Source organism: Zonotrichia albicollis, chromosome 27 (assembly GCF_047830755.1).
Source record: "Zonotrichia albicollis isolate bZonAlb1 chromosome 27, bZonAlb1.hap1, whole genome shotgun sequence".
NCBI lineage: Eukaryota > Metazoa > Chordata > Aves > Passeriformes > Passerellidae > Zonotrichia > Zonotrichia albicollis.
Genome location: NC_133845.1, coordinates 7,720,994 through 7,742,138, shown reverse-complemented (window position 1 = coordinate 7,742,138; position 21,145 = coordinate 7,720,994). Strand labels below are relative to the sequence as shown.

Genomic DNA, 21,145 nt, shown 5'->3' with positions numbered 1-21,145 from the left:
GCAGCTGTGGCCAGTGAAGATAACTGGGATAAAAGGGGGTGGGCTGGCTGGTCAGGGGGAGCCTTAGAGGAGCCCTGACAAAGAAGTAGCAACAGTACTGCTGTGAAGAGCTGCATGTGAGTAAAGCCACCCTGAAGGTATGGGACTCTAGAAATATAATAACAACAATATGAATACAACCAGTGGTGACCCCGATGTGATAGAAGATAGGACAGCCGAGAGCTGTGGCAGCCTGAGAGTTGGGACTCTAGAAATATAACAACAACAAGTGGTGATAAGAGATAGGACAGCTGAGAGCCGTGAAGAAACATGGCCTTTGAGTTGAGGAGCTGTGACAGCCAGGAGCTGTGAGAAATATGGCCTTTGAGCAAGGAGCTGTGTGTGTTGTATGTGGCCTTTGAGTCATGGGGAAATGTATGTGTTGTGTTGGGCAAGCATAGGTGGCCTTTGAGTCACAGTGAAAGATATGTATTGTAGAATATATGTCTATGTAAAACCTGTTTCTGTAAGTGAACGAAAAGGGGGAAATATAGTAGGAGTCCCAGTAAAATATATGTATTGTATAAGTGGCCTTGCCCCAATCCTAGTTGTTCTAGATGGGCTGCAGCTGTGGCCAGCAAAGATAACTGGGATAAAAGGGGGTGGGCTTGGCTGGTCAGGGAGAGCCTTGGAGGAGCCCTGACAAAGAAGCAGGAGCAACACTGCTGTGAAGAGCTGGGTGTGAGAAAACCACCCAGAAGGTATGGGACTCTAGAAATATAATAATAACAATATGAATACAACAGATACGTGGGCCCAAGGCCATTGTGACTTTGAACAGCTCCCAAGGGGAAGGCAGGCTTGGAAGTGAATCTCCATTCCAGACTTTTATTGCTTGGACTCAGAGGGAGTTCTAAGGCTGGGCTACATCAATCACAGCACATCTCCATAAACAACAACACTCAGGCAGTGCAGGGAAATTTAAGGGTACAATCTGCCAGCTCCCTGCCCAAATCTGCACCAAGGGGCACTTTGGGTCCACTAAGCCAACTTCAACTTGAAACTATTTTCTTTTGAACTGAGCCATGTTAAATACTTCAGTCCAGAGTTCTCTCCATTACTGAGAAGGCTCAGCACTAGAACTCATCATCCACTGACCCAGACTTCACATGTGAAGCAGCCAAAGGATGAGAGAATGGAAGAGCTCTAAGGGGTGGATTTACAGGAAGTTTCTGGTCTTGGCTACTGGGGATGGAGGGGGAACACAGCACCAGAATTCTCAGGGTCTCTCAGCTTAAGTTGCAACAATTTACCGATGACAGACATGACCCAGGCATCATGGGACACTAGGAGAGGCCAAATTGATTCCTCTGTCCAGGTGGTATCACTGGTCAAGGAATAAGATTTGGACTTTGGTGAAACAGCTCATCCTAGCTGAGAGAGTGGAGTTTGATAAAAGGGTAAGTCCTGTCCTGCTTTGTTCTGCTCCCCAAGCATCCCTCCCTGGCCACTGCCCAAGCTTTGAGTCTATATGGCCCTTGGGCCAACACATCATGGCCATTCTTACATCCTCACACATCCGACACGATTCTGCCTTCTCTGAGGGATTTCACAGTTTCTAGCCAAGATCAAACACACAACGCCACGGACACATAAATCAATCAGTCCCTCACTTCCTGCTCTGTAATTATTATCACAGCATCCATAAGCAAACACCAGCCTTGCTCAGCTGACTGGCTGTGCACACAAAAGCACTCTTCAGGTTTCTCAAGCCCACCCTTGTGTGAGATCCAGCAGAAAGCTGGCCATAAATATCACTGCCTCTTCCTGTCCCAAGGCTCTAAAGCACACTGCTGAGAGTGACACATGGGAAGAAAGAGAGTGCAATTGTTTCTCAACGCTAGACTGTGTAAATTTTGTCTGATAGACCTTTTGGAAAACACTTTTTCCTTCTCAGAATAGTGGATCAGTGTTTAAAATACACACACATCCCGCTCTTTTCCTCACTGCTGAAATGAAAGGGGGACTTCAGCAAGTGCCAGTGTTAACCTGAAATGGATCTGTCACATCTTGGCAAAGCTTTTCCCTCTTGTAGCTGTGGCTTATAATCTCAAGGGTTGCTTTATTAATAATTTTGCCCTCATCAGGACATATTTAGGAGAGAGCTTGGTCTCTCTGAGTTGCATATGTGATTCTTTAGTGTTGCATCTGCCCTAACACAGAGAAAACCCATCTCTGTTTCCTCTATGGACAGAAATAAACTCTGTGGCTAATTTGGCTGAACAGCTGCACAAACAATGCAGTTTAGAAGGATGCAAATGATACATGAGCAGGTTTTGTTCACAGCCTGCCTGTCCTTTGTGGCTGACAATTAGATCAGTGGTCTTAACCCAGCTCTGGTGGCTGGGGTAAGGATGCACAGGGAACAAAGCTGAGGATAATGGACATCCCAGCGTTATTCCAGGAAGCTGAAACCCTGTTAACAGAATCTAGAGCACCCTGAAGAGGATTTCCTCCAAACCTGATCTTTTTGTTTGAGTAAACTGACTATGTCACAGCTTCCATGAGCACAGGGCATGTCTATTTTTATCCTCTTCACATCAAGTAACAGCACACCCATGTCTCCTTAGAGATCCAATCTTAACTGAAAGAGAATGAATTTAGGGCAACTAAGCTTTCATGTTTTGGATGGGGGAAAATACACAGCTGGATTTCCAGGTTACAGAAACTTTTCAATGCCAACGATTCTACAGCATAAAAATCAGTCCTGGCAACTTCATTCCTGAAGCGGCTTCCTTGACTTCAGGACTCTCTGTACTACATAAAGTCAGTCATGAGCTGAAGATGTTGCAAGAACCATCAGCCATGGTTCCACCTCCACCTCTGCCTGCAGACATGAGTGTCCCATATGGACATGGGGAGGTGGATGCTCCCACCAGTAATACCCCAGTCTCCCAGCAAGCTGATTGATGGGAGTCAAGACCCATTGTGTTCATTCCAAGGTCAGTGGCACATTGGGGGTTTTCAGCTGAAACCAAAATCAAGTTTCACTATTACAGAAATTCATCTAATCTCAAAAAATAAGCTGAAAATGTCTCAAGGATGGGCAGTCCCCAAATGGATGCATACAGAATAAGCAGTTCCATGAGAAAAATGTCAGCTCAGAGTTGCAAAGCACTTTGGAGGGATGAAAGCAGGTATGTGCCAGAAAAGTGATGATAATGTTTTCCCAGCATCCATACCACAGCCCTGACAGAAGGATGTGCCAGACATTCCAGCTGTTGTGACATCCACCTGCTCAGAGCAGCTGAGGCTGCCCCATCCCTGGAAGTGGCCAAAGCCAGGCTGGATGGAGTTGGGAGCAAAGTGGGATAGTGGAAGGTGTCCCTGCCCATGGCTGGAACTGGATGAGATTCAACCCAAACCATTCTGGAATTCAATGATCCAATGATCTCCAAATGCAAGCCTTCACTCATGTCCAACATTCGTCTGTGTGATTTTTTTCTGTTCTGATAGGAGGAAATACTGTTTTCACATCTCCAGACAAATTTAGATCAGACTTCAGGTGGAGATAAGGCCCTAATTAATAATAATGGATGGAATTAGGTTTTTACAGTGCTCAAATTCAGCCTTAATTGTGAATTAATGCCCTTATGTGCAGAAATCTTAGAAGGACAACTGTTGCAAACAGCTTCAATCCTGAACTACAAACATGCCCCTGGAAATGTTCTGATTTAGGAATTGAGGTCAGAAATTTAGGGATCCAAATGGAAAACCCTCCCTCAATCTAAGATTTGAAATTAAACCTTTGGTTATCACCCACCATCATTCATGGATTCTCCTCCTAGTTTCCTACAGCCCCTGTCACCAGGAAACGCGACACTGCTGAGTTCCACAGGGATGTTGGGGATTCATAATCTCATTCCAATGCTAGTTACAAAATAGGCAAAAAACAACACAGCCCTTTCTTTCCTTCATGTGTAAGTGCTAATTCCCACTAGCACAAGAAGCAGCTTCAGGCTAATGGGGATATTGTCACATTCCCACCAACTTTACTCTGTCCTATAAAAGAACCAAATGAACAAAGTTCTGTTTACTTGGATGTAGATTTTGGGGAAAGAGGACATCAGCCACAATATTTCCTGGCACTGTCTTAATGGTCAGTCTCAGTTAACTCCCTGAATCCCACTGGACTTCTGTTTTCCCCACATGCAAAACGAGGGCAGTAACACCAACCACACCAGCGATATGGTCTGGAAAGGACTCAACAGCAGCCATGAGAGGAGGCAGAGGTGTTGCTATCTCCCAGCTTGCTGCAGACATTTTGAATTAATGCATTCCATGAGTGCTGTATCGAGAATTCTCTTTTGTGTCACACGATTATGAAATTCGTTTATGTGCCATTAATATGTATGTTAATTTTGAAGCAATGCATGTGTCCTGTTCTTGTGCAAGCAGTAATGTTTCCAGGGCAGCTCCTCCAATAACAGGCACAGATACAGCGTGTGGCTTTTCCAACAAAAATAGCTTTTTTTAAGCTCAGTTTTAAAAAAGTTCTTTTTACCCAAGAAAGACATTCTGCCTGGGATCAGGCATCCCTGCCAATTTTAACATGATGCTGATCTAAATAATTCTGCAGGGAATATTTTATGCATCTCCCAAATCTCACCACTACCAGACTCTGATTTGGCAGTGCTGGGATGAAACACCTATTAGATTTGGCATTTCCACATGTAGACAGACAAAATCTTTACACTGATAGTGTTTTCATTAAGCTCTGAAATAGGGGCTATATCCCACCTGGAATGTTATTAAGCTGTCCAGAGAATTTAGGCAATTATTGGCATTTACTGCTCTCTGATGAAAGCACCCAACACTGCTAACCCATCATGGGAATTGGTATGCTCCGCTCAGCGATGGTGTGATCGTTCTGAGGGAGCTTTTAAATTCTCAAAAGAGCCTTTAATTCACATTTGGTGAACCTCATATGAAAAACTGTTTCAAATTTAATTTTTTTTAAAATCCTATTTTTCCTCTCTATTGAAGTATTGATGCGTTGCCTACAGCTGTCCCTGTTTCCATCCCAGGAGATCTAAAGGGAAGGAGATCCAAGGGCTTTCATTTTATGTAGAGCGTCTGAAAGATTTGCTTGGGCCCTGCATCCCGTTTCACTGCCTTGAAACAGATTTTCTCCAATTAATTAAAAAGTACTTTTAAAAGTCTTTTTCCTCCTTACTTAAAGTCATTCTACTGAAGTTAAAGACTTGACATTAGATGGATGCAATGCTGAATCCATATGGATATAAATATATAGTTGGTTACTAAAAAGGTGAGATCTGTGTCCACTCTGTGTATTCCAACCACCACACTCTATCACATCCTTTACACATACAAAATGGCAAAGTAGAGGGAAAAGGGCAATTGAAACTGCAGCAAAATCAGAAACTTCTAATCTGATACAAAAATTGGCTAAAATAACAAAATATTTCAAATTATTTTAATCCTTTATTAAAAATAAATTTAAGAAAACAAAGTTTAAGGCACTTGAATAGCTTGCCCCTTCAATACATAAAGTTTCAGGATGACAGCACATTCCTACTTGTTTCCAATTCGGAGGGAACAAAGTAAGAATCATGAAAGAAAAAGAAAAACCCCATATGAAAAAATAGTTTTATGAGTTGTCTTCTCACACATTAAAAGGAGGCAAGGGAAAGGCAAATTTAAATTATTTTCTCCTCTCTGTGGGTCACCTTTCATTAAATTGCTGAGAATGAAACATACTCCCACCAGGATGTTAACATCTCATTTTCAGTGCTGCTGGGGTGAGAAGCCTGAATAAAAATAAATGGCTTCTCCAATGAGACACATCATCCATCGTCAGCATGTAAAACACAGTCATTAATCACAGCACAACCTGCTTATTATGGGCATTCAAGAACTGGCAATACAAATGCTTATAAAACAGGGGCTCCTTTCACAATTCCCTGCCCTTGTCTCTCAATAGTTTAGAGGATTAACCCTTTTGCAGTGAGGGATAGGCAAACTGGTTTTGCTTAATTCCAAACCAACCTGACATCACGGGTTCAAAAGTTCGACTTGAACTCGAACATTCTCAGGTGCAGTTTGTGCTGAGGGAACAAAGAGCTCAGGGGAGATAAGGGAAGGAAGATAGCAAAAGAGCAAATTGAAGAACCCTACAGGGCATGGACTGAGTGTAAAAATCCAGTAAGAGACAAAGGATGGATAGAAAACGGTGATGAAAGAGTTGAAACTCTTGCAAAGTAATAAACACTGTTTTGTCTTAACACCTATCTTAAAGTGATTTGTGGAGAAGCCTCTTCCTTCCTACAGAATTCCCTCTGCTGGGAAAAAACAACAGGATTTTACTTGAACTTAATTAATACTCATGAAGAACACAGTTAAACATACACAGTCCCGACTGACCATATGACTTTGGGCTTCTCTTGCATTTCTTAGCAAAAGGAATTTAAAATGCTAATGTGTAAAGGACCACAATTTTTCTTTAAAAAATGGGAAGGATGAGGAATTCAACTGGCTCCATGTCACATAAGAATTCAAGGACAAAACCAAATAGGGATGGCCCAAGCACAAAGCGCTGCCTGCAAAGCTCAGCTCTTCCCTGGGCTCTGCAAAACCCAGCTCCACTCAGTTATCTCTGCTCCCAACACAGCACATCCCAGGCTGCCAAATAAATGAATGCCCAGAAAATGGTCATTTATTTGCAGTCTGATGCAATTCCTTTTCTTTTTCTACACACCCAAAACTTCTATTGACTTCAAGGAGAAAATAAGTGGGGACACAAGGAAAATCCAGAGGTCTTGAGAAAAGCAGTATTTGGACATCCATGCAGCAGGCAAAAGTACCTAAGCCCCACTATTTACTGATAGCTGTAACAAGTGAAAACAGCCCAATGAAGAAAATTTTTGTGGAGAGAAACTAGATAGGTGTGTATTTGAATTTTCTCCTGAGGTGTAAACTGGCCCCAGGTTAACCAGAGTTGATAATTTGTCAAACACTTCAGTTTGTCATCAACTGGACAAATATTTCCAGTGTTGGTATCAATTACTGGAGGCAAGCGACCCATGACTGGCTTTGGGGAAAACAAACACTTTGAGAAGACAAATTAATCGTCTACCATATTTTAAATTACATTAAAGCTACATACCAGGTACTGGAAATGAACACTTAACTTTCTTCTGGGTGAATTTTTCAGTTAATTAACATTGCAGCAATGGGTGGTGGCAGCAATTCCATTATCATTTACTCCACATGTAAGAAATACTCGGTGAATGCTTCATAGGCATGACAGGTTCAGAGAAGAGTGGGATACATCCCAGCAAATCATCAGCAAGGAGTTAAAATCCAAAAATAACTTGAGTTAAAAGAGACTCACAAGGATCATCAAGTTCAACTCCCAGCCCTGCACAGGGCAAAATCACACCTGAAGTACTCAGAAATTCTGCATTGTCTCTACTTCCTAGAAGTAGAAGAACTGTCAGGAGTTTTCCCAAGGTATTTCTTCTAAAGGAAAGGTTTTCTTCAACTGAAATCACCATCAAGACACTGTGATGAATGAAAGGCTTCTCAGTATCCTTCACTGCCAAAAGAATTTTCTATCCTGTAATCTACTACAGGAAAGCATCACTTTTGTTTTGTGGGTGGAAGCTGAGATAAAAACCATGAGCAGGTGAGAGCCTTATTGATGGGTTTGCTTTTCCAAAGGAACCCCCAAAGGTGAGTTTGGTGCTGGGCCAAGGCTGTGCTGAGCAGTGCCTGAGAGGTGGGAACAGCAATGCTCAGGTTTTAAAAAGCTGCCAACTATTTTAATTCATTTTTACAAGTTGTATCATGATTGATTGTGCTAACACTGAAAAGGGAAAAATAAGGCCTGGGTCACAGAAATCAGCTTTTTCAAACATATTAAAGCCAGAGTCACCAGCTGCCATCAAAGTGTCTCGTTGCTCTCCTGGCAGTGGTTTTGCTCTGTGACAGGGAAGAGAAGGAACAGTATTTTTCCTATTTTTCCATGATTGAGTATGTGCCACAGAAGTCCTGTACTAAGGTTTATCACAGTTCTGTCCTTTTTTCCTGATTAAAACTGCTGGATGAGTATAATTTTTCCCCTTCTTTGAAGACCAAATTTCTATTTCATAGTTGCCAACTCAGTAGAATGTGACAGTGGGAGCAGTTAATTGATCCTGCTATTAATAGAAAGCATGGAAAACAGAAAGGACAAAACAATTACAAAAACTGTGCGAGCACAAAAGAAAAGGAAATTATTTGCCAAACTGAGTTTTCCAGACCAAAGCCCAGTCCATGGAGCCGAGTACACAGCAGTAAGACACTGCAGCACTCCCATGCCAGCTGGGCATGCAGTCAAATCCATCTTTTCCATTTTCACACATGTCCAGCACCCCCATCCTCCACAAAGAACCTCTCACAGAGCCAAAGCAATGTCATGCCATAAAAACCAGGATCAGGCCCTATCTTTAATTTTAGCACAACCGCTACAAAGACAGAGACCAAGCCAGATCAGTCCCACACCTGCAGACTTGGCATGGGCTGGGAGATCATCTGTGCAGAGCTGAATTTAGCTCACCCAGAGATGGGAACGATCCCAGTGCACAGACATTCCCTGCTGTCTGCACAGCTTGCCATAACCCAAGGTTTTGATGGGATGGCACCTGGGATGTGGAGCGCTGACCTCCCAAGAGAGGCAGACAAATGCAAGCCAGGAAACCTTACACCTGCAACTCAGAGCTGCTCCCTGGCTCTGCTGGAAAATGGACAAGGAAGAAAATTTCGGATAATAAATGAAAAGAATCAATCCTGAATGTATTAAAAATACATAAGTTGACTTAAAGGAAGCATGTGAATTACAATTTAAAAGATAATAATGATTTAAAAGATAATCTGCCCAATTTTGTGAAAACACTGCCATACTTGAACTCATTTCTAAATCCTCCATTTTATCATGTAGATTATTTCTTTTTAAATAATATTTTGGATGCTGTAATTTGTTCAACTGAGAAACAGATTAATACCCATAACCATTTCAGCTTTGGAATTTGGGATCAGCTTATGTAAAAGTTTCATTAATTTATGAGCTTACACAAGTAAACTCTCAAAATCTTGACAATTAGATGAAACAGCAGTGGGATTTCTACAATCTCCTTTCAGTCTTCTTTGCTGCCTCTTCTGATGCAATCACTTCAGCAGCTAGTCTGTGATGGACAAATTCATTTACAGCACCAATGGCTGGGACATCTCTTCACAAGAGACAGGTGCTCTGGGGATTAGGCACCAGCCAAAGAGATCTCTGTCTCAGCCACAAGAAAAAGGCTTTTAATAGGGCTGTACAAATAAAATAAAATCAGGCGGGATTTCATAAATGCTTTTGTTTTAATGTAATTTAAGTGCTGAACTACCTTACAGTAATGTGCTTTCAAATGTTTACAGTTAAGGCATAATTGAATTTGACTCATTCTGGCCGTGATCCAGCTACGATTTAATTGACTTCAGTGGGAGTTGGACTGGGCTCTAAGTAATTTTAACTAAAGTAATCCATCAATTGTTCCTCACCCACTTCATCAAACTCCTTCCTATCATTTATGATTGCTCTGTAATTTATTGCAACAAGGTGAAACCAACACTTTTAACTTCTGGCACGGCTTCCTGACCCTCAGTGGAGAATTTCACCATATGCAGCCACCTAAACCAGGTCTGTTTGAGGAAAGCCAAGAGCTCAACACAGCTGAGTCCCAAACCTCCTGGTACTATCCACAGAAACCTCCAAATATCAGCTCCTCCATGGCTTAGTCACCACAGGAACAAAATAAACTGTTAGCAAAGCTGTCAAGAGGAGGCTTGGAACAAAACAGGCAGAAGGGTGAAGTGAATTGCGTTCACAAACACTCACAAATTTTTTTTTGGCCAAAAAATCCCATTTGCTTCAGTCTTCTCATCATTTTTTTCTATCAATGATTACATTACTGTTTTCTATTTCTTTTCATATTTTTCCTCTTTGAGCCACAGGATGAAACACCATCCAGAGCACTAGGCCTTCCATAAGGCATATCATGTTATGTGCAACATACATAAAAAAGTACCAGTTCTGATAATTTCATTTCAAAGATGACAGGTTAATCTGCCATAGAATACCCCGTTTAAGTAACCATAAACATATAATGCACATCTCTCTATCTTCTAAAAGAAAAGGACATGTTTTTATTAAGGCTTCACTCCTTCTGTTCTTACACAACACAGCTCTGGTTTTTAATGGATCAACATAGGCAGCTCTACGTTGGATGTGGCAATAGGCACCTGCACACTCAAAGGTACAGGAACTTGTTGCTTCAACATTAATTCTCAAGAGGTCTATTAAAATTAAATTCAGACAAAATTCAATCGCTGTAAGGTGAAATAAATCCCAGTCTGGGAAAAAAAAAACCAAACAAACAACTCACTGGCAGGAAACACAGCCATTAACTGCTCTGTGACTTGCAAAATAATCATTAAAAGAAATATCCAAAGGCAAATGGTGGCCAAGTGTTTAAAGATGACTGACTGATTACATGGAAAACTCTCTTATTCTGACGAAGATCCAAAAAATTAATAGTAAGGTGATCCAAAATACAGGCCAAATATAAATACTTCCAACTCAACCCCTTCTCTGCAAGTCGTCCCGTTGAAGTCAGACAATGAACTACATGAATAGAAACCACTGGCATGTAAAAAAATTTACAAGATAAGACGTGAACATACACATCCAAACACATTAGGGTCACTGAAAGGTTGTTGCTAGGAGAAGAAGACCATATATTTGCAAATTTTCTGTTATTGCATCTCCAAAGGGAATTGTAATGCTCTTGCATGGGAAGTTCTGGAAAACTGCTTTTTTTCTTTCATTAAAAAAAAATTTTAAAAAAAAGGTGTGATTTTTTGAAAAAGAGAAAATGAAAAAAAAAACCAGATTTGTCTCTTTAAGTTCTTTCAGGTTCTGTGTCTTAGACAGAGCTTAAGTATTCTGGATGTGCTACCTGCAGTCCAAAGATTTTGAATATGAGTACAGAGGTCCATATTCTGAAAGATTTTTTTTTTTTTTAAGGACTGTTCTTCATCTTTCTCTTTAGTTACATAAATGGATCTCACCTGTTCCCAAACACCTGAAATACCTGCAGCTGGTATCTGGGTGTTGCTCTGAGCTGTGTTCTGGCCAAGAATTTCCTCTCATGCATGTAAAGGTGCATGAGAAGAAAAGGAAAAATACTGGAAAATTGAAAATATTACTGAGCATTGTCTTAGCCAGGTCCTAATACCAAACCTCTGTATTTTTAAAGATGCCATTAAAATGTAGCTTTGGGAATGCTGGGCTAGAAATCTCTCAGCCAAATTCTCCCACAATCCTGGGAACCCAAGAAATAATGGATAACACCAGACTTCTACTGCTCAGCTCCCATTAGCTTGTCCTTGTGATCCTATTCTATCACAGACTTTACACAAATACAAGTGAGATCAAAAAAATAGGTCCCAAATTTTCCAAGGAAATGTTGCTTCCTAGCAAGTGAAGCTCTTGAAAATGTTCTGGGTTCTGCAATCTAGCTGGAGCAATTCTTACATAGGAATGACTGAAAAGGTTTGGTTTTAACCTTCTCTCCTTGAAAAATAAATAAAATTTTGCAATACTGAAAGTAACTTTATTGTTTTGCCAAATGTCTCGTAAAAAGAAAAGTGCTATAAAGTTTTGCTTCAGCCTTTAGAAGATAAATTTTCAGTATTTTATTCCTGATCGAGTATTTTCTCTGATCTGATCTTACACATACACCTACTTTTTAAACTTCTCCATTGTCAAGCTAAATTTATAACATTTTCTTTGTTCTGAACTGAAAAGGACACATAAAGATCATTTCTTCAATCTACCAATAATCCAAAAGATCAATTTTTCTGACTTCTCCTATTTTCACTTGGATATGATGAGATTTTATACATAGCCTGCAAATGCAAACCCAGGTTTCCAGTGGCTCCAAGCAGGGCTGCAGTCACTTCTAACACTGGACAGCTTACCAAAGGCTGAGCAGAAGAAACAGATCATCAGAATCAAGTAATTAAATCCTCTGAGCAATCAGAGCAGAACCTTTCTCCAGCCCAGCAGTTTTGTTAGAAAAAACTTACGCCACTGTATTGAGCAAGTGCCTCCAGAGCTCAGTTCCTGACTCAACCATCAGTTCTGGCTCTGCCATCCATTGCATTCCATGCAAATGTGCCTTCCCCACAGGCCTGCACCGAGGGCATGGAAGTGACTTTGAACTGGAAAGGCACAAATTTTATTCCATCACCCAAACCTGCTCACAACATCCCTATCAGCAGAAAATCCATCCTGGAGGTGGATCAACGCCCCAATCCACACATTGCCAGAGCTGTGATCTGGGGAGCTGTCTGTCACTGCACCCAGATGGCAGAGAAATGTACTGCTCAACACAACAGAAGAAAAAATACAAAGTCTCCTTAGTTACAGCCCTGCTCTGCTCCCCAAGCCTGGTGGAGTGACAGGAGCTCCACACAACACATCAGCTCCAAACAGTCTCAGTTCCTCTTCCTCACCTTCCCCAGTGAGGATTTTTGCCCCTGTTCATGCCCAGCTTGTCCTGAAGGCAGCAATGCTGAGCATCATTGGTTCTACAGGATGAGATGGTCTTTTCCTGCATTCTACAGAAGCAAGTTAAATAAAAGTCCTCAAAATAATTATGGCAATCAGTGTGCACGGTGCAGTCTCCATGAGCAGAGGCCAAATTGAGGACACTTAATGAAAGTGCTACATTTAAACTTAACTCACTGTGCAGATGGATTTAAACTGTGCTTCAGTGCCAGCTGTGAGGCTTTAGAAAATGAGGCGTAGGTGTCAATTTTCCCAGTGGAATCCCAGATTCATTAATGCCTCCTATTATAGCATTCCTCCACAATGCTTATTCATGCCCAACCACAACCACAATGCTGATTACTTGCCACAATAGGTTTTATTGCAATCACTGGGGTGTGATCTTCTGGTTTGTTCACTGTAGTTTTGCATTCATGAAATCCTTTAATTCGCTATTAACAGTACTGAGATAAGAAAGCAAAAGTCAGTCTTTTTTTACAGATATTTTAATATCTAGCACTGAAATTTCTTTAGAGACAGATTTCTCTACTCAGTCCTGAGATCTGCTTTCAAATCCAGATTTGAATCTGGGTTTCCTTCTGAAATGCCACATCTAGTACTGCATATAATCCAACAGAAAAAAATAACAGGCATTTCTCCCAGTATCCATTTATCATCACCCAGCTCATTATTATTATCCCCCATACGCCACTTTTGGGTATTTCTAAACTAGATTTTCTGCTAAAGACATCAAAACACTTAAAACCCAAGATGGTCACCCTGAAAAACACTAGGCTCCTTGAAATTAACTGCTGTGCCCAGTCTACAGCACATACAGAAGAATGCACTTTCAGTTCATGGGTTTATTTCATTTACCTCAGTTGATAAAGTGCTCCTCATCTACAGACAGGCTTTCCCTTGTAGGGTTAAAATAGACAGGGAATTTTGGAGAATTTGAGAAAACTCAGACTTTCCCAATGTTGCAGCTGAATAAATCCTGCTACAGGAGCAGGGACACAGTCCTGACAGGAAATCCTGACTTTTCTGGGTTTTCAGAGGAATGCTCAGAGACAGCAGCATAACTGGGATTGCATCTTCTGCCATTTCTAGGCAGAAATGTTATCTCTGAACTATCTTATATCTATTAAAAATACTCAATAGCTTCACAAAGACTGGATCAAAGACATCTATAGAGAAAGCACTTTGTATTTCTCAGGATTAATAGAATTCCTTTCTAATTTTGCCTTTACTTTTTGCTACTCAACTACAGAATTTTATTGATTTTTGTAAGCTAAACCAAATAAATACAGGCAGTTTTCAAAGTATCTTTTTTTTATTATTCATGTGTTTTTACAAATAATCAGCAAAAATCCCAAACAGTCTTGGCAGCAATGCAGATTTCCACACAGAGGCATTTTCAGCTTTGTAATTTAGGCTGGCACCTCTTGTATAAACACACAGATTCATTTTGGCCTGCTTCCCTCAACATTTTGGGACACAGGTTTTTCATGGGCTCAAGAGCCATTTAAGCCATGTAGATCTCCTGAGCACTCACTTCACACAGCCCAGAAGGAAAACTCTTTCTGAGACCGTGCGCTATTGCCTGGGATGCCGCGGCTCTCCCGGCAGTGTGCTACAATCCAAGCCCAGCTGCAGATGCCAGGCTCGAGGAATGTGGGATGAGGCCAAGGGAGCCTGGCAGAAGGTGCCCACCACTCCACATCAGCTTTATTCCACAGGATTTGCCCAGCTGTCATGTTCCAGGCTGGGAGCACGATGAATGGACGGCATTTCATTTCTCCCCACGCTGGAACACACGCACAACATGGATTCCCTTTTCCTTTCCCAAGTGTTTTGCTTTCCCCCAGGAATTCCATAACAAAATCTGTTCAATGTAAAGGAAAAGATTCAGCAGGTATTTAAGCAACAGAAATGGCTTCCACCCCAATTTTAAGTTACTTCCCACAGCAAAATCAAGCCTTGCCTGTATCACGGCCTTTTAAAAGATAATCAGAAGGAATCTTTTGCTGTGCGTTTGCACATAAAAACTGAGCTATTTCAATTCACAATAAATCTACTTTCTCACCATGGTTTCCTAAAAAGTCTGAGGAGACGGGGTGAGGACCAGAAGAACGAAACCTCATAGTTTGTCTCCAAAACAATGATTCCCCAAAGGCCCCAGCGGCTGCAGGTACCGCTGAATTTAATCAAGAAAACATCATTTATATGAGGAAAACGACAGTTCAAAAGACCCCTTTGGAATAACCAGCTTCCAAGTTCATCCTAAGATAAAAAAACAGAGGACAGACATGGAACTGGAAGAGAAGAATTCAAGATTTGAACAATTCTATATTAGACACTTGCATACATTAAAATCCCAACCACACAAATCCTGGATGTTTTAAAGTTAAAAAAAAAAAAAACAACAAACCCAAACAAACCAAAAAATCTGATCACCAAATTAAAAATCCCAACAATTATTTCAAAAGAGAGAGTAATAATAATTATTAATGTTCTTTACAGGAAACTTTTTGCACAGAGCAGCAAGAAGAGAATAAAATTTTCAAAAAAGCAAAAAAACAAGTGGAGAAACTTAAGATTGCATGCGCTTCTGAAGTTACGGCGCTTTTAAATATACATATAACAATAGAATCCTCTTCAGCAAAACTCCCCTAAAACATGGGCGAATATTTTATATCTTATATCTTTATATCAATTCTCTCATAAAATAAACAGAGCCACACTGATCCAAGGTATATTTTTACCTTTCAAGGTGTTGTTCTGGTATAGCAATTAAAGAGAAATCAGCACAGCCCTACCTGAGACATGGACTAGTAAAAAACCTTGGCATAGACATAAATTACTCTGCTGCTCATTAGGATTTAAATTATAAACCACTAAGATACATTCAAATTTGAGGTTTTTTTAATGAGCTGGAATGGGGCCTGGTACAAATGAATACACATCACAGACAATTAACAATTTGTATTACCAACTTTGCTGAAATAACTGAACTCTGCAATTGAAAACAACGTGATTCTTTCTAATCCAGCCACCTCAATTCATTTGGAGAGTTTGAAAAGGCCATCCAAGACTGATATTACTGATTACCCACACACAATGTCACAAATTCCACTAAGACCAGGGATTGCACACTACTCGCCTCCACGCCCCAGCCTAGTTTTCATTTTCAAACTATTTTAGTTTCTTTGATGAATAAGTAGCTTTTCTAATTTGACCTTGTAACACTGCACACTGACAGTGTCCTTTGATTCTTTACCATACCCAAAACTACCAATAAGGCAATTGGATTCTAAATCTATCACTAAACCAACATAATACAAATAGAAGAAACAAATTAGAATTGGAGTAGGCATGCCTACAAATATTTTTAATTGAAAAATTAAATTCTAAATGCAATTTGAAAATTGATTCCTATAGGACTCTGCTCAGTGAAAAAGCAATCGTCAGCGATCACCGTAACAAACCAAGCATATGAACAGTATATCATTATTTATACAAATTAATCAATGGTGACATAATACGAAAAGCCAATAAAAATATAAGTATCATGAAACAAGCGAAATATTATTTTCACTCAGCCATCACAGCCCAAAAAGTCTTAAAGCAAAGTGGCATTAATCACCATCTGAAAATATTTCTAGTCTTTAAAATTTTAATCATAATGGCTCTGAACCCAGACTAGCATTTTGGTACCGATTTGGTACAGATTTGGTACTGGTTTAGCCTTGTTTTTTGGCTCAATAAACAAAAATACACGTTCATATATCAAATTTTAAACTAATGATGGAACATTTTCACAGGGAATTGCAGTTTTCTTTAAAAAAAAAAAAATTGAAGCTCTCTTCAATGTGAATCTCGCCAGCGACATTGCATTAGACCAGCGACATTGCATTGGCTTTGCGTTACACCTCACAAATGCTCCTCACAACTAAAATGTCAATCTTCAGCCTCAAGATTCACCAGAAGAGTCCCAAATGCTTCTTCCACCACCTTCTGCCTCTACTTGACAAATCTGTTTTGTTCCAATTCAGATGCACTCAGTTAAATATTCAGCAATTCATTAGAGCCAAAAGAAAAACTCTTTTCCATTGGGCTAGCAAAGTTTTCTGATCTCTCTTCGCTTAACTGGGGATGTTGTTGAACACACACACTGCACAAGTACAACATCTTATGTCTTTCAGCTCCAAATAAATTATAAAGGCATATCAGCCTTCTCCGACTTCACCCAAGATGAAAGAAATATTAACTCTTTAGCCCATGAAAACATCTCAAACCCTGACTCCTGCCTTGGGAAAAAGCCACTGAGGAGATGTTCAGCTGGAGTAACTCATTACTCATCACTCCATCAGTTTCAAACACTCCCAAGTCCAAGCTATGATAGTACAGTAACAAATCTCTGTGGTTTAGGTTAAGACGCATTTTCTTAGATCATAAAGAGACTAAAGCGCTCCCTCCCTTCCTGATTAACTGCGGAGGCAAAGGAAACTCAGGCAGTAAGTTAAATGCCATATAGTATTTCTATAGTGCTATATTTCTGCAGCCTTTAGCTCCCAAGTAGTTTGGGAGGAGTTTTTTAATCTATTTTCACTCTATGTGTGTGTCTATGTGGGTTTGGTTTTTTACTTTATTTTAGTTTAGTTACAGATTTATACTGGGCACTTTTCAAATTCTTTCACATTTAGATATCTTTTTTGCATTTAGATATCATTTCTTAGCCAATTGTTTCCTTTCATAAAAAAAATTCCCATTGCCACATACACATAAGACTTGAATTATGCCTATACACCTTAGAATCTGACAGTTTGGAATTGTGGACTTGATAGTAGTTTCCCCTGTGATTTTAATTCCACAAGCAAATCTCTCTCTGTGTTTCACAAATGCTGCAATTCCATACAGCTTAGTCCAACAGAAGCAGATATTCACAACCCAGACTGACATAGGGACAGGCCAGAGCTTGGGCTAGAAACACAACCTTGAGGGCTAATTCATTAAAGATTCCAGGCACAAAGGGAAATAAGTCTTTAATTGAAGAGTAACCACAAGAGACTCACTAGCATCACTCTCAATCCACTGCTGAATCATACGAGGATTATTAATGATTATTTACTGAATATACATCACCCTTGCAAAGACAATGCTTGCTATACTTGACCCAGAAGTATGTATTAAAAATTTCCCTTTTTTTTTTTCCATGGGGGGTGGTGGGAGTCACACCAGCTGCTAGGAAGCACCTCACCCATCCAAAGTCCCAAGAATCTATTAGGTGACATTCAGACCATAATTTTTATGCCGAGGTAATTGTACATGCTTCTGGACCCTGATAATATTGAGGTTAATATTCCTTTCGGGTGCTAAAGGAACTTTCTTTTCTAATTCTTCCTCTTTCTGTACAGAAAGAGAGAAAAGCCAAGAGGCTTGGTGTCCTTACCCCGGTGGATTGAGGTCTGCAGGCAGAATCAGGCGCTCCGTGCGTCACTGCCACACACCAAACCCCTTCAGGACGTTTTGGCCAAGCACGGAATTTCACTACGCAGTAGTGAGGGATCAGCTCTCAAAAATTCCCTTGTCAGCAATATCTTGATTAACAACTAGTTCTTATATAAAATATGTCAGCAATTAGTTAGGGAAGGCAAGGGATGTCACGCACAAATCGGCTGGAAGAAATAAATGTTGATGGAGGATCAAATTGTCCATGCAACTTCTTCCCAAAAGCTGGTCATCATGGGTCTTAATTCTGATCCAGCCTCCTAATCCCTTCTGGATCTTTAATAACTAGCATTTACAAAATAAATATTGAGGTTGAAGGAAGACTTATGCTTGGAGCAAGGATTTACTCTACTTGTCAAACTCTTATGGTACGCTAACAGCAAGTTTTCTATCAGCACAGCTCTGCTAAGAGCTGAAAAGATCCTTCTTATTTATATTCAGCAATTAAAAAATCTCAAACTAAACCAGCAAACCTAAGCCAAAGGACAGACATTGAGGTTTTAAACACAACCTAATACAAGGGCAAAATGAATATTTCCAGCAAAGAGAAAGAGGAAAAATGTAATTCTAGGACCTTGAAATAGGTATTATTTTTATTGGTAATTAGTCCTTTACAAATATTTTTCAATATATAAGATTTTTGAAGAATGAATTTTTAAGTTGCAGTTTCATCACCTCATTTCTCTTGACACATTATGTGTCACCATTGGAAGTATGGCCTTATTGGAAGAACAGAAATCTGGAAAACTGCCTGCTTCACCAGAAAAAGGGATGTTTAAAAATATTTTTTAAAATCTGGAATGTATTCTAAAAATACTGTTTTTACTTTTAATGTGTATTTTTAAACGACCACATTAGTCGTTTGTGAAAGACCACATTAGTCCGCTTGTGAAATTTTATAACGCCCATGGTCAAGACCCGCTTGCTCATTGTGCTGCCTGTGCAAGGCAGAGCCGTTTGTGCATATTTATTTGTGGTGTTGGCAAAATCTTTACAAGTATTTTCCCATCTTTGCTGTTAAGAAATAACCTATGTTCTTTCAAAGAAAAAGAAAATTTAGGGTAGAAAACCTGTGCTGCTATGGATTTTTTTTTCCTTTTCAGAATATTTCTATTAATTTCTTTGTACTCACACAGACATATAAAAAAACACTGGAGGTTTCAACGTGCATAAGATGAAGGACGATTTCTACAGGACTCATTAGCACTGATATATTGGCTCCAATGCACACCCCGGATTGGGCTGAACCCCAGCAATACACACTGAGAGTAACTAAAAAGCGATAATAACTAACTGATAGCTGCTAGTTGCTGATAGTAACTAAGAACGATCCCAGCGCTGGCAAACCCGGGGAGCGGGGATGGAGTGTGGAAGCCGGGTTTCGTTCCGGCAGGTCTGGGGGGACGCAGCGGGAGATGCAGGAGGCGCTCGCTGAGAGCCGCGGCTCCGCGCCCGCCGCATCCCCGCTGCCGTCACGCTTACCGGCGCAGGAGTGCAGCGGCTTGGGCCGGACCAGGAGCGACGGGCACACGGAGTACAGGGAAAGTTTCTCGAAGTAGTCGCAGGTCTCCTTGGAGAGGATCTCGTCGATCATGAAGGTCTTGTAGCGCCTCCTGCCTGCCTTGGGCCGGCCGGCCGCGGGCAGCCGCGCCGGGGGCTGCGGGCCGGGCTGGGGCTGGGGCTGACCGTGCATGGCGGGACCCCTGCGGGGCGGCCAGAGCCGCGCCCGGCTCGCATGGGCGCCCGGCTCGCCGAGCCTGTCCCCGAGCCTGTCCCCGAGCCTGTCCCTGCTGTGGCCACGCTGTCCCCGCCGCTCGGGCCGCGCTGCGCGGCGCCGGCTCCCCGCTATATAAAGCCGCCGATAAGCATCTCTCCCATCGCTCCGCGGCCTTTTTAGGAGGCTCGGGCTGTCAATCAGGGCCCGCTGCTCCCCGCCAGCACCATTGTTACCCTGCGCCGCGCTGGGAGGATCCGCCGCTCCTCTCCCCTCCCTGCTCGCTATTTTAAGATACTGGGGTGTGTGGCTTTTTATTTTTTTTTTTCCTCCGTTTTTCTTTTTTTTTTTTTTTTTTTCCTTCTTTTTCTTTTTTTTTTTCTTTTCCTTTTCTTTTTTTCTTCTCCCCCTCCTGCTCTTCTCTGGATTGTAATTATCTGCAGAAGTTAAAACGCGGGCTGCCGGAGGAGAGTGCCGCGTCCCCGGCCGCGACAGCTTTCCCCGACCGGCGTCAAACCTATTCCCGAGCCGCCGAGTGCTGGAGAGTGGCAGACGGGAATAAAAACCTGTTTATAGGTGCCTTGCCTAGGAGCACTGTGTAGCAGTTATTTTCCTCTGGAGCGGCGTTAATTGGACCCCACGTCTGAGATTATTTTCCGGCGGATCCCTGCTTAGTTCAGCTGGAATTTTGCAAAGCTGAGCTTTCAGCCCCTTCTGCTGAGGGGTGCTGCGGCTTCCGCACTGGAAGTTTTCCTACCAGGCTGTGGGCTGAATTTTGTTTCTCATCTCCATGGTCTGCGAGAGGAATCACCAGGACACCCTACTTACAGAAAGGTGTATCAGGAGGAATCCTCTGGATTAACTGGTTGCTGCAAGTTTTGCAGAACGCCCAGCCAGCTCACTAACTTTAAATGGGTAAAGAGAGGCTCATTAGGGAGATTTACCAGCCTCCAAAAAATATTACTTGCAGGTTTCGCACAAGGATTTAAATATAATATGCAAAAGGTTATCAGACATCCTTTGGTTCTCATGCTTTGGCAATCCAAATGACAACAAACTTATTTTAATAACAGAAAACTCAATCTGTTTTTGCAAAAGGCAACAACCATTTCAAACTGTCATCAATGATTTGAAGAACCTCTTTTATTTTTTCAACTATTTTTTAAAATCCTTTTAAACACTGTAAACTATCTTTAACCTCTTTTGTAAAAGCACTACTACTACTACTACTTTTTTCAATTCAAAATTTCATTTAACTTCAGCAATACAGTTGTTCATTTTTAGAG

The 21,145-nt window shown here is 41.1% G+C and overlaps 1 protein-coding gene across 1 annotated transcript in view; it reads right to left on the bottom strand.

The window, feature by feature from the left end:
* Nucleotides 1–20,155, bottom strand: part of BARX2 (BARX homeobox 2) — a 34,091-nt gene extending 13,936 nt beyond the window's left edge. Inside the window, exon 1 of the mRNA XM_074559585.1 lies at nucleotides 19,628–20,155. Within this exon, the coding sequence (XP_074415686.1) occupies nucleotides 19,628–19,838 (211 nt within the window). The 5' untranslated portion in view covers nucleotides 19,839–20,155. The remainder of the gene's footprint in view (nucleotides 1–19,627) is intronic.
* Nucleotides 20,156–21,145: the final 990 nt, after the last annotated feature.